The 13584-nt window shown below is 40.5% G+C and overlaps 1 protein-coding gene across 1 annotated transcript in view; it reads left to right on the top strand.

The window, feature by feature from the left end:
* LOC126474337 (kazrin) overlaps positions 1–13584 on the top strand; it is an 857979-nt gene that overhangs the window by 811638 nt on the left and 32757 nt on the right. The window contains exon 20 of the mRNA XM_050101804.1: positions 10724–10750. Within this exon, the coding sequence (XP_049957761.1) occupies positions 10724–10750 (27 nt within the window). The remainder of the gene's footprint in view (positions 1–10723; positions 10751–13584) is intronic.

Genomic DNA, 13584 nt, shown 5'->3' with positions numbered 1-13584 from the left:
GCACTCAGCCTCACAAGGCCAATTGAGGGGCTACACGATTAATAAGTAGTGGCTCCCAGGTCAAAAAAACTGACAGTGACTGGGAGGGCAATGTGCTGACCCCATACGCCTCATACCACATCCAAATGACACCATCGGCTGAGGATGACATAGAGTTCAGTTGGTTGTAATTAGTCAATCTGGGCCAGAATGCAGAGGTTTGCTTTGCAATTTTTTTGGGTGTTTAGCCTCACTCGATTTAATACAGAATGATGTTATTTGAAAAATTAACCTTTCTTAAGTTACACGTAAAAATGTAAAAAAACTGATTGAAAGTTCAAATTTGTGACTGTATTCTCAAATCAATTTAATACAGACTGATTTTACTTGAAAAATATACCTTTCTTAAGTTACACGGAAAAAAGTAAGAAAACTGATTAAAAGTTAAAATTTGTGACTGGAACCTCAAAATATATCAATGAGCAAATTTTTAATGCTTCTCAAAAACTTAACACCAAGGCTCCATTTTGGGCACTCTATGACCATAATTTATTGCCTACAGACATTACTGGATGTGCAGATCAGAAATGTGCATTCATTAGAGTGCACATAGTGACACTGAGGACTGAACATATGTGTTGAGTACACTTTGCTAATGAACTTTCAAAAAATAAACCATATTATCAACAACAAAAAAGCTACAGTAATACTTTTTGAAAACATAGCTATTTTAAGTACGTAAAAGATATAGGTGAGCCAGTGTTTTAACCATTGCACAGTTGTGTTTGACATCTTAAAAGGACTCACAAAAAAGCATAATAACTGACACACACAAATTCACTTGAGTAATTTTTATTGTCTCATTGGGATGTGCTCTTTCTGCAGAATAGTTAGTTTATGCACATATCATTTTATAATAAGAGACATTTTCCTCTAACCGAAGCAAACAATGAAATATGTCACTGAAAAGCTACATTTGGAACAAAAAATTATTATCTAGTGTTAGTAACCAATAGTCCCTTTCTCATGGGGAAAACAGGGATCAATTGGGAAAGGTTGAAAAAAGGAGCTGATCACTCAGAAACAAGATGGGGAGTAGCCCACCTTCAGTACAAAGATGTATTACTTCTTGTCAAATGGGAGCAATGAGCAGAGAACAGACACACAGAAATGTGATAAACTACTTAGCTCTTGTACACAATCCTAAACTCTCTCTCTCTCTCTCTCTCTCTCTCTCGCTCTCTCTCTCTCTCTCTCACACACACACACACACTCACACACACACCACCACCACCACCACCAATACTGCCACCACACACCACATACACACTTCCATTACACTGTTATTCCTAAGTGCTGGGAGAGTTAACAGTGTTCTCTCTCTCTCTCTCTCTGTATATGTGTGTGTGTGTGTGTGTGTGTGTGTGTGTGTGTGTGTGTGTGTGTGTGTGAGTGTGTGTGTATGAACTCAATATAAGCTGCAGTTAGACTGGTACTGGATAAATGTACTGGGAAATGAGTGTAAGAATTCCAAAACATTTGAAGATAACTCTGCATGGTGTGCAATTACCTATTTTACACAACTTTTTTTACCACTCACTTTTGAAAAGTAAATAATTTATTCAGCCATATTGATTCTGGAGATAATTCTGTAAGAGAACAATGCAAAATAAGCTAGTGCAGTGGGAAATGGTTATCAGCATAAAACATGCCAAAATGAGCTTCCTGATTAATTTATGCATGTAATGATTCTATTTCAGCTTGGTATCCATCTGACCATAAGCAAATTTATGCAATAAAAGATCTGAAACTCCAGAAGTTCTAGACACATCAACTTTACTTTGTGCTTAAGATTTAAATCAAAAGAAAGATATTAGAATGTGGTATTCTTCTTACTGCTGTTTATTTCCTGCTTACAGTTATAGCTTGCCTATCACATGCCAAAAATTTACCAACAGTGGTAAATATAACTGTAGCATAACAAAAAAGTGGTGAATACAAATATAGAAGTTTCAGATCCCAATTAAACTGAATCTTTTAAACTTTTTTATTTTTCAGTTTTTGTTATTTTATTCAGAATTAAATCTGAAATGTGTGTCAAATAATGAATAAGAATATATTGAAACTAGCTGATTGCTCAGTGTTGGCCAGTTATTTCTCTTTAAGTCCCTGATTTGCTACCCCTACTTTGCCACTAGAGGTGAAATGTCATCATGATTGTCACCAATCAGCCAGCAACCCTGAAGGCCTTTGGGTATAAAACTACACTCCTGGAAATTGAAATAAGAACACCGTGAATTCATTGTCCCAGGAAGGGGAAACTTTATTGACACATTCCTGGGGTCAGATACATCACATGATCACACTGACAGAACCACAGGCACATAGACACAGGCAACAGAGCATGCACAATGTCGGCACTAGTACAGTGTATATCCACCTTCCGCAGCAATGCAGGCTGCTATTCTCCCATGGAGACGATCGTAGAGATGCTGGATGTAGTCCTGTGGAACGGCTTGCCATGCCATTTCCACCTGGCGCCTCAGTTGGACCAGCGTTCGTGCTGAATGTGCAGACCGCGTGAGACGACGCTTCATCCAGTCCCAAACATGCTCAATGGGGGACAGATCCGGAGATCTTGCTGGCCAGGGTGGTTGACTTACACCTTCTAGAGCACGTTGGGTGGCACGGGATACATGCGGACGTGCATTGTCCTGTTGGAACAGCAAGTTCCCTTGCCGGTCTAGGAATGGTAGAACGATGGGTTCGATGACGGTTTGGATGTACCGTGCACTATTCAGTGTCCCCTCGATGATCACCAGTGGTGTACGGCCAGTGTAGGAGATCGCTCCCCACACCATGATGCCGGGTGTTGGCCCTGTGTGCCTCGGTCGTATGCAGTCCTGATTGTGGCGCTCACCTGCACGGCACCAAACACACATACGACCATCATTGGCACCAAGGCAGAAGCGACTCTCATCGCTGAAGATGACATGTCTCCATTTGTCCCTCCATTCATGCCTGTCGCGACACCACTGGAGGCGGGCTGCACGATGTTGGGGCGTGAGCGGAAGACGGCCTAACGGTGTGCGGGACCGTAGCCCAGCTTCATGGAGACGGTTGCGAATGGTCCTCGCCGATACCCCAGGAGCAACAGTGTCCCTAATTTGCTGGGAAGTGGCGGTGCAGTCCCCTACGGCACTGCGTAGGATCCTACGGTCTTGGCGTGCATCCGTGCGTCGCTGCAGTCCGGTCCCAGGTCGACGGGCACGTGCACCTTCCGCTGACCACTGGCGACAACATCGATGTACTGTGGAGACCTCACGCCCCACGTGTTGAGCAATTTGGCGGTACGTCCACCAGGCCTCCCGCATGCCCACTATACGCCCTTGCTCAAAGTCCGTCAACTGCACATATGGTTCACATCTACGCTGTCGCGGCATGCTACCAGTGTTAAAGACTGCGATGGAGCTCCGTATGCCACGGCAAACTGGCTGACACTGACGGCGGCGGTGCACAAATGCTGCGCAGCTAGCGCCATTCGACGGCCAACACCGCGGTTCCTGGTGTGTCCGCTGTGCTGTGCGTGTGATCATTGCTTGTACAGCCCTCTCGCAGTGTCCAGAGCAAGTATGGTGGGTCTGACACACCGGTGTCAATGTGTTCTTTTTTCCATTTCCAGGAGTGTAATATCATTTTCAATTATTTCTGTCACCACCTTCCCCTCTCCATACCTACAGATATTGGGCATGTCATACTATCATTGCTTTTTTCTGTATGGAAGGTGAATTGTGTAACAAATTTGGTTGAAATTACTCCAAACATTACACACTTACGTTTTACATGTCACTCCCTCCTCACATCCACCAAACAGCTATGTGTGAAATATCTTTAGAAATATCTCTCAGCCTAACAACATTGAAAACTGTAGCTCTGCAGTGAAATTAATCCTTTTCAATTATTCTTACCTGTCTTCTCCTTCCTACCCTAATGGTTCCTTACCCCTTCAGTGTATTCTTCAGACATTAAGTCTCTGAGAGTTATACATACACATCACCACATTCCATCCTCATCCCCCAAAAATTGGGTTGCTGAGAGTATTCCATGACTGATGTTATGAACATCTTTGGGAGAAGTAATGCTGTTATTATGATGGTGAAATGCCTCATCTTCAGTCTTCTCACTGGTTTGATGCAACTCCCCCATGAATTCCTTTCCTGTACCAACCTCTTCATCTCAGAGAAGCACTAGCATCATACATCCTCAATTGTTTGTTGGACGTATTACAATCCCTGTCTTCCCTTCCACTACAGTTTTTGCCCTTCAACAGCTCCCTCTAGTATCGTGAAGGCTATTCCCTGATGTCTTAAAACATGTCACATAACTCTGTTTCTTCTTATCAGTGTTTTCCACATGTTCCTTTCTTCACCAAATCTGTGGAGAACCTCCTCATCCCTTATCTTATTAGTCCACCTAATTTTCAACATTCTTCTGTAGCAACACATCTGAAAGAAACTCTTTGATTCTCTTCTGTTCTGGTTTCCCCACTGTCCATGATTCACTGCCATACAACGCTGTGCTCCAAATGTATATTCTCAGCCTAAGGCCTGTGTTTGATATTAGTAGACATCTCTTGACAGTAATGCCCACTTTGCTTCTGCTGGTCTGCTTTTTGTATCCTCCTTGTTTCATCCATCATGGGTTGTTTTGCTTCCAAGGTAACAGAATTTCTTAAGTTCATCTACTTCATAGTCATCAATTGCAATGTTAAGTTTCCTACTATTCTCATTTCTGCTGCTTCTCATTACTTTAGTCTTTTCCTGGTTTACTCTCAATCCATATCCTGTTCTCATTAGACTGTTCATTCTATTCAGCAGATCCTGTAATTCTTTTTCAGGGTACCTTACCTCCTCAGTATTTTTCAGTAGATAATAACTCATTTGTGGTGTAAGTTTGGCTGATATTTCCCAATGTGCTCCACAGTTATGCTTTACATCTCGCCCTTCTTACTGCCACATCTGCTCCCAAATGGGTTAAATATCATTGGACGTGTCACTAATCAACCCCCAATCTCAAAAACTGTGGCTCTGAAACCGATGTAACTAATTTTTATTATTTTTCATCTCACCTCTTTCACACACCAACCACACTCCTAAGGCTGTCAATGGCGTTCCAAGTGTGTTACACACACACACACACACACACACACACACACACACACACACACACACTTTTTATGACATACTATGCAACAGAAAACATAATCCATTGTATTATCTTTGCTCTCTGAATGTAGAAGATTACTATGACTTCAATACTTGACAATAGATGTATACAATAAATTTTAAATGCTGCTATCTTAATAGCATACAATTTTACACAGATTATACAGAAAGAAAATAAACAGCCCTAAATGTTTTCTGCAGAAGAAGTCCTCTCTAAGAAATTACATTTTGTTTTCCTTGAAATTTTCTTTTCTATAAGTAAAAGATATATATGTTCCTTTCTTCACCAATTCTGTGGAGAACCTCCTCATCCCTTATCTTATTAGTCCACCTAATTTTCAATTCTTCTGCAGCAACACATCTGAAAGAAACACTTTGATTACAGATGGTACAGTAGTGTGTTCAGGGCTACATGTGGCATACACTTATGAATACAACTAATTTAAGTTTTACATTTTTGAACAGCAGTTGAAGATCGTATAGTCCATGCGGATATGACCACCAGCATTGTGCCCCAGCGTTAATTGAATTGACAGCAATCCATTTCTTTGTTTCTTGTGTCATTTTCTATTTTTACCATATTTTTCAAAGGAATCCAAATGTTTCTTTCAACTTAGACATCATTTCTTGTGATAACTGGGTGAAGGTTTACTTCTGTAATGTGTAGCAGATTTGTATACAATGATGAATCAAAAAATTATGACCACCTGTTTAATAATAGCATCTCATTCCATCAGTGGAGTGCAATACAGCAGCAATTCTGTGTGGCATGTATTCAATAAGCCCTTCATAGTTTTCTGGTTGTATGCAACACCAGATGTTTACATACTGGTCATGCAATGCCCATAAATTAGAGGCCAGTGATTTGTGGGCATGGAACTGACATTCGATAGCATACCAGATGTTTTCCATCAGGTTCAGATCAGACAAATCTGTCAGCAAAGACAGCAACATGAGTTGACTATCATGCTCCTCAAAGCACTGAAGCATGATTCTTGCTTTGTGGCTTGGACAGTTTTCTCTTGGAAGATCACATGGTCCTCAAGGAAGACAACAACCATAAAGAAACACAGGTTGTCAACAATCACATAGTCCATAGCTCTCATGGAGCCTTTAATTACAACCACAAGCCTTGTGGAAACCCAGGTGAATGTCCCCCAAAGCATAATAATGCCCCCACCAGCCTCTGTCCATGGCACAGTATGTGTTTCAGCCAGATGATGGCATATCTGGATACAACAATCAACCTGGTTAACAAGAAACATGATTTAGCTGACCAGGCAAAATGTTTCCATTGATCCAGACTACAATCTCAACAATCATGTGTTCATTGCAGTAGCAACTGACGATGACATTGGTCACACATTGGAGCACGTACGGTTTGCCTGCTGCATGGTCCCATGTTCAACAATGTGCACTGAACAGTGTGCTCAAAAATATTTGTCCCTTCTTTAGCACTGTACTCCTCCTGCTTTACAGAGAAGTCAAGTCTATAATCTCCATGTTATTTGATAAGGCACTGATGTCAATACCATGTCACCTGCTCTTGACTTCATCACCCTTCAACAACTTACCATAGATTTTGTCAACAATAGTATGCAATCAGCTGAGCAGATTCACTTTTTCCCAGAAGCTCATTCCCAGGCACCATGCTACAACAATCTGCTCTTTGTCAAAGACACTTAGGCAACTGGCATTTCCTATTTGGGGCCCATATCATCACTAAAATGATTCCCCATTTGCCTCTGCTCCACTGATGACTTTCCTTACTGCATCATATGCCTGCAATACCACTGAGTGGCATTCAGTCTTGTAGTGGGGAGCAGTCATAATGTTTTGGCTCATTAGTGCATTTCTTCATGCACAGTATGAACTGGTACTGACATCATTTCACAGTATAAGAATTAAAGTCATCATGATAATTAACAGCCTGACACAAATAGGTATAAGTGTAGAGAAATCGTAAATGGCGCACAACACAAAATTAGTATCCAACTACATCGTAATGAATCCTTTATAGTCAGTCAGTTCTAAGTCCCTGGATGTGGCAAACAGCATTTTATTGTAATATACTGGTAACTGCAATTGATTGAACAATATTATTAATATTATACATGTATAATATGATTTTCTAGTTGAATGGTTATGTGTGATCCTACAAATCCAAAGATTCGGGGCTCACATTCTATCAGTCAGTTCCAGGAGTTTTCTGTCACTTATGTGTCAATTAAGTTCATGTGCATGTGAAAAAGGCAAACTTATACCATGGTTTGCAGCCTGTCTCAAATTATGACCCCCTCCCCACCCCTCCTTACTAGTCTAGGAAAAACAGTTCAGAAGTCAAATGAAGGTGACGGCATAGTACCATATCCAAGAGGACCTGACCAGCAAAACACAGTGATGTTCAAACCAACCTTCTCGTTGAGAATATTTTTGCTTTTTGATACCTAAAGGAATACTGTTTAACTGTAAGGACCCACATAAAGTTAGACTAAGGGGAGCCAATGATTATATACATGGCCCAGTCATATCAATGCAACTTCATACCCACCTTTCGCAGCACAGACTTGCAGGAAGAAAGTCAGTGAGGCTACAGATGGTACTGACAGGGATGTACAGCCATGATGACTCTATTGCTGTGATGAGCAGTGCTATATTTTTTTTGGTTGAAGAGCCATAGTGTGAACAGCTCTCTCTAGGTGGTTCCACATAATTCTGATTAGCTTTAAATCTGAGGGGTTTGGTGGCCAGGGCAATAAATTAAACTCACACTGGTGCTCTTCAAACCATGCATGTACATTATGAGCTGTGTGACATGTTGCAGTGTCCTGCTGGTAGGTGCCATTGTGCCAAGGAAAAAACAGATTGTATATAGAGGTCTACATGGTCCCAAAGATAGATGTGTACTTGTGTTTATACATTGTGTCTTACAGAATGATGAGATCATCCAGGGAATGCAAAAGATACATTTCCCAACAATAATGCTTTGTCTTCCTACCTGGACCATTATGATGACTGTTGCAGGGCCACATGCATCAATGGCTATCTGTTCTACAGAGCATAAAATGGGATTCATGTGAAAAGGTCACCTGTCATCATTCAGTGGACACCCCGTTGCAGTACTGGCACGCAAATTTCAGCCTTTTTCACTGATGAATAGTAATCAGCATGGGTAGATCAACCCGGCATCTGCTGCAAAGGCCCATAGGCAGCAACATTTGCTGAATGGTCATTGAGGAGTCACTGTTCATAGCTCCTTGTTAATCTGGGTGGTCAGTTACTCAACAGTTGCACATCTATTCACCAAGTACATCTCCACAGCTATCATCCACACCTTCCATCTTTGGCCTGTGGTTCACCACAGTTGCTTCTGCGCCAGTTTTGGATACTGCTATTTTGTCAAGCATGGTATACTTTAACCACAGCAGCATGGGAACAGTTTATAAACTCAGCTGTTTAACAAACACTACCACCCTTGGCACTAAAGCCAATGATCATGCCCTTTTAGATGTCCGATAAATCACTCCATTTCCACATTATGACTACAACTGCACTGTTTTCTGTGTCCCCCAACATGCTTTATATACCCTCCTCAGCTACCTGCCATCTGAGTGGCCATAGCATGTTGACATTGAACATAAACAGTGGTCAGACTAATGTGACTGGATCTTGTATAAAGAGGTGTTGATAGCCATTATCTCATTTGCTTCACAGGAGAGTTACAGAAAGGTTGCAGAATCTAAGTAGGCAATCACCAGAAGAAAAACTCTATGTATTTTGTAAAAAGTGCTGAGAAAATTCAATGAATGGTTTGCATGGTGTAATATATTAACACTCATCAGCACATACATATGTGCTCTCATGGTGACCTCAGAATATCCATACATATTATAATAATGGATGTGTGCGTGTGGGGGGGGGGGGGGGGGGGGGGGGGGGCGGGGGTTCGGTCCACATTCCTCCTAAACTGCTGGACTCTTTTCAATCAAACTTGGTACACTTATCCCTTACAGCCAGGAAACAATTTCTGAGATTGTAAGAACTACCTACTTATTATAATTTGGGAGATATTATGTCATAAACAATGAGATGCATAGAAAACTGCTGCATCATGCATGACATTTAAATTTAGTACTTCTAACTAATCACTCTGTTTATAATAAATTTTGCAGACAGTATCCACATATGCCATAAACTGCTCCTACAAAATCATATCATGGTACCATGCATAGATTAGGATATATGATATCATAAACACTGACACACTTAGAAAACTGCCGAATCATACATGACATTTCAATTTATTACTTCTTTGCTACTAACTCTAATTGTAACATATTTTGCAGACAGTATACACATATGCTGCTAAATGTACCAACACAAACATCTCATTGTATGACACTTAGTTCAAGAGATATGACATCATAAACACTGAGAAGTGTGGAAAAAATGCCACATCATGCATGAAGTTTTTATAGATATATTCTTTACTACAAAATACTCCTACAGTTGAGTCCACTTAAGGAAATACCTGACACCTGGCAGTGCTTTTGACAATTTTCAACTGTGAAGCACAGACTGATGTAGGCAAAAACAATAGCCATCTACAGAGGTGTGTACAGAATTGATTTGTAGACATGCAAAACAGTTGTTATAGACTCAAAACAGCTGTGCCCAGTATACAGAAACTGTCCAGGATCACAGGATGATCTCACACTGAGTCTACTGCAGGAGCACTTTTAAGGTTTCATTTCTAATAGAAAATTGATAAAATTAATACCTGGGCAATGCTGGGTTTGTCAGCTAGTAATTTAATAAATACCAACTCACACAGAGGTAGTAAATAGTCAATCTACTCAACTAGAGATTGAATGGGACTAGACATTAATAAGTGGTGCAATGAAAGGACCCTCAGTTGTGTACTTTACAGTGGTTTGCAGTTGAAGAAATCAGAAGAAAATGTGGTTAAATGAACCTATTTTTCACCTACTGCATGAATAAAACACACAAATACCTAAGTATCTTGGCAGTATATGTTCTATATCTCTTTTATGCAAACCCTTTGATATAGTGTCATCAGTGTTTGGTGTTACTGCAGCATCAGTTCTTAGCTTTTTAGATTTTTATACACATACTGGCTCTCCTAACTTCACACTTATTTGTGCAGTTAACTGTGATGCCATGAAATGCTGCCATTTTCTACAATCTTCTTTATTACAGTTACCTACTATGAATTGTTTTATGCCTATAAATCATGCAAGTGTGTGTGTGTGTGTGTGTGTGTGTGTGTGTGTGTGTGTGTGTGTGTTGCATGTCATCAAGTGTGTGCACTTTACAGTAACTAACACACATGCCGTGCATGACATACATGTGTACATTGTCTTTTCACAATTAGTGTCTAATTTACAACGTCTGTCTATGAATCTAATAACTATTTTATATTTTTTGCTGCCTTCCACTTGTTCATCAAACCACTGGAATTTTAATATACTGATCAAAATTCTGAACACTTACATCAGACCTACAGTCTCCTGTATTTGAAAAAGGTTGGCATTAAATTTCATTTTTATTTTAATGTAGGTTGTAGGCAACATATAAGAGTTAATGAAACATTTTTGCTACATTTTCTGATCTGTTTAATTTGCACACTTGCAGATCATTTCATGGCAGAATAAACATTTCAGTCTTCTGCAAAGAAAATCTTAATTCTGTGTAGAATAGGAAAGTAAAGTAATGCTGTTTATATATGTGTCAGTACCCTCACTTGTGGTGTACATATTTTTCTCAACTGAATCTTTTAGGGCAGAATTTATTTAGTTGTTGAAACCAAATATGTCTGCTTTTTGAAGATGTCAAACACAAATTACTGAAAATATATTTAGTTTCACACAAAGACATTAAATTAGTTACAGAAGGTAGATCCACATTATTTTACCAAGAATGAGAAGGAAATTATTTAAAAAAGAATATACCCATAATGATGATGCCATTAATTTGTGGATGAAGAAATTCTCAGTGCACTGCTGTTTAACTGCCTATTGCATTATTGCCACAGGTACAGGGCAGTTATAAAGTTCATAAAACATTTCAAAAAATTGGTACATATAAACAGCCAAGAATAACATGACAAATAAGATATTATATGAAAGTGCAAACTCTCAAAGTTTCCAGTCATGATGTTTGTAAATGAGAATGTGACACACAATGTCCAACATGTCCACAATTTTTAAGAAAATGAGATAAGGAATGGAACAGCACATACAGGATAAGCAGAATCTAAATACATCACACAATTTAAGTGGAATCAGACAGCTGGCAACATATAAGCCTATGAAAACAGATGGTCCAGAGCAAACATGAACCGTCCACACGTACATGTTGTGCAGAGAAGAACTAGTCCATTAAGGCCACAAGGAGATGCTGATTCCAATCACTTAATTTTCATTCCATTCATGGCTAGATGTTCCCACACAGAGCAACTGTTAGCATGAGTTTGTGTTTCTGTGCTCCCTCGTAGCAATATCCCACAGTTCTAACAATAATAATTATTATTATGAGGACACGGTTACTTACCTGCTGACTGCATTTTTCATAGAGCATGGGTGAAGCAAGAAGACTTTGTGAAGATTGGAGAGTGATAGACATGAAATCCCTATCTAAAGGCCTATAAAATTTAGATCACACATCTGAAATATAATGAATTTCCATATACACTGATAAGCCAGAACATTGTAACCATTGACCTACTATTGATATAAATCCATCCAGGCAATAGTAGCTTCACCTGGCAAGGAATGACTGCTACTCACACACATGCATGGTGCATGTAGCACCAGGGAGTGTGCTGTCCATGTATAGAATCGGGAAGAAGCCTGATTTATCTGACTTTGACTGAAGGCAGATTGTGATGGCCCAGAGACTTGGCATGAGCATTTCAGAAACTGCATGACTTATCAGGTGTCTGAGGAATGCTGTGGTGAGTGTCTTCAATACATGGTGAAACCATGTCCAGACGTTATGGGGTTGGGCAGCCATGCCACATGCCAGATGGGCTGAGCAGACTGGTAAAACAGGAGAGGCAGCAAACTGTGGTGGAACTAACATCAGACTTCAGTGCTGGGCAGAGTACAAGTTTTGAGTACATAGTGCACCGAACACTCAAAAGGTGGACCTCTGTAACCGATGACCCACACATGTTCCAATGTTAACACCATGACACTGGCAACTATGACTGAAATGGGCACATGACCATCAGCACTGGACTTGGCACAGTGGCAGAGTGTTGCATGATCTGATGAATCCTGATACCTTTTTCATAATGCCTACAGGAAGGTGCGAATCTGTTGTCTTCCAGGGGAACAGCTCCGTGACACGTGAATGGAGGGTCAGAGACAAGCTGACAGTGGCTCCATTAGGCTCTGGAGAACATTCATGTAGGCATCTATGGATCCAGTGAAGATTGTGTAAAACACCATGATGGTCAAGAAATATCGCACACTGATTGCAGACCACATGCAGCCCTTTATCACTATCATGTTTCCCAATGGCAGTGGCATTTTTCAACAACATAATTCACCATGATACAAGGCCAGGAATGTGATGGAGTGGTTCAAGGAACACAGTGGCGAGTTCCAATTGATGATGCGCTGCCATCCCCCCCCCCCCCCCCCCCCCGCCCCCCTCCCACTCACCAGATCTGAACACAATTGAACAGATCTGGGATGTGACCGAAGATGGTGTCAGTGCTCATGGCCCCCCCCCCCCACCCCCACCCCCCACCCCTAGAATTTACGGGAAATAGATGATTTGTGAGTGTGCAGATATGGTGCCAACTCCCTCCAGAAAACTCCCAAGACCTCATTACTTCCATAACACTATGCGTCGCCTCTGTTATCCATGCCTTAGGTGGGCATACTGGCTACAAGGTAGCTGGTCATCATATTCTGGCTGATCAATGTAGAAGTATGAAAATATGGGAAATGCTCTGATTGATATGGAAGCAGCTGCATTGTACAGATCCCAAAGTGATGTACAAGAGCAGAAGTCTCTTCAGAAATGTGAATGGGCCATTATGAAACTCTTTTCTTAAACATGAAACACAGATGACAATAAAAAAGTCGTTAAGGGTTTATTGTAAACTGCTTTTGGAGAAGTCTAGCAAAACCAAGATGACCTAAGTTTGCATACACTGTTCACTGATGATATACCCATGTTGTTCAACAAAGAGGTGGAGGAAATTGCTTGTGATTACTTACGAGGTGCTTCTGGTTTATATGCCTAAGTGTAACAGCTACCTCAAAGAAAAGTTCTAGTAATAGGTACCGTCAGTGTTACATCACTATAGTATGTTATGGTGATATAAAATATTTAAAATAATTGT

Source organism: Schistocerca serialis, chromosome 4 (assembly GCF_023864345.2).
Source record: "Schistocerca serialis cubense isolate TAMUIC-IGC-003099 chromosome 4, iqSchSeri2.2, whole genome shotgun sequence".
Lineage (NCBI taxonomy): Eukaryota > Metazoa > Arthropoda > Insecta > Orthoptera > Acrididae > Schistocerca > Schistocerca serialis.
This window is presented reverse-complemented; position numbering and strand designations above follow the sequence as displayed.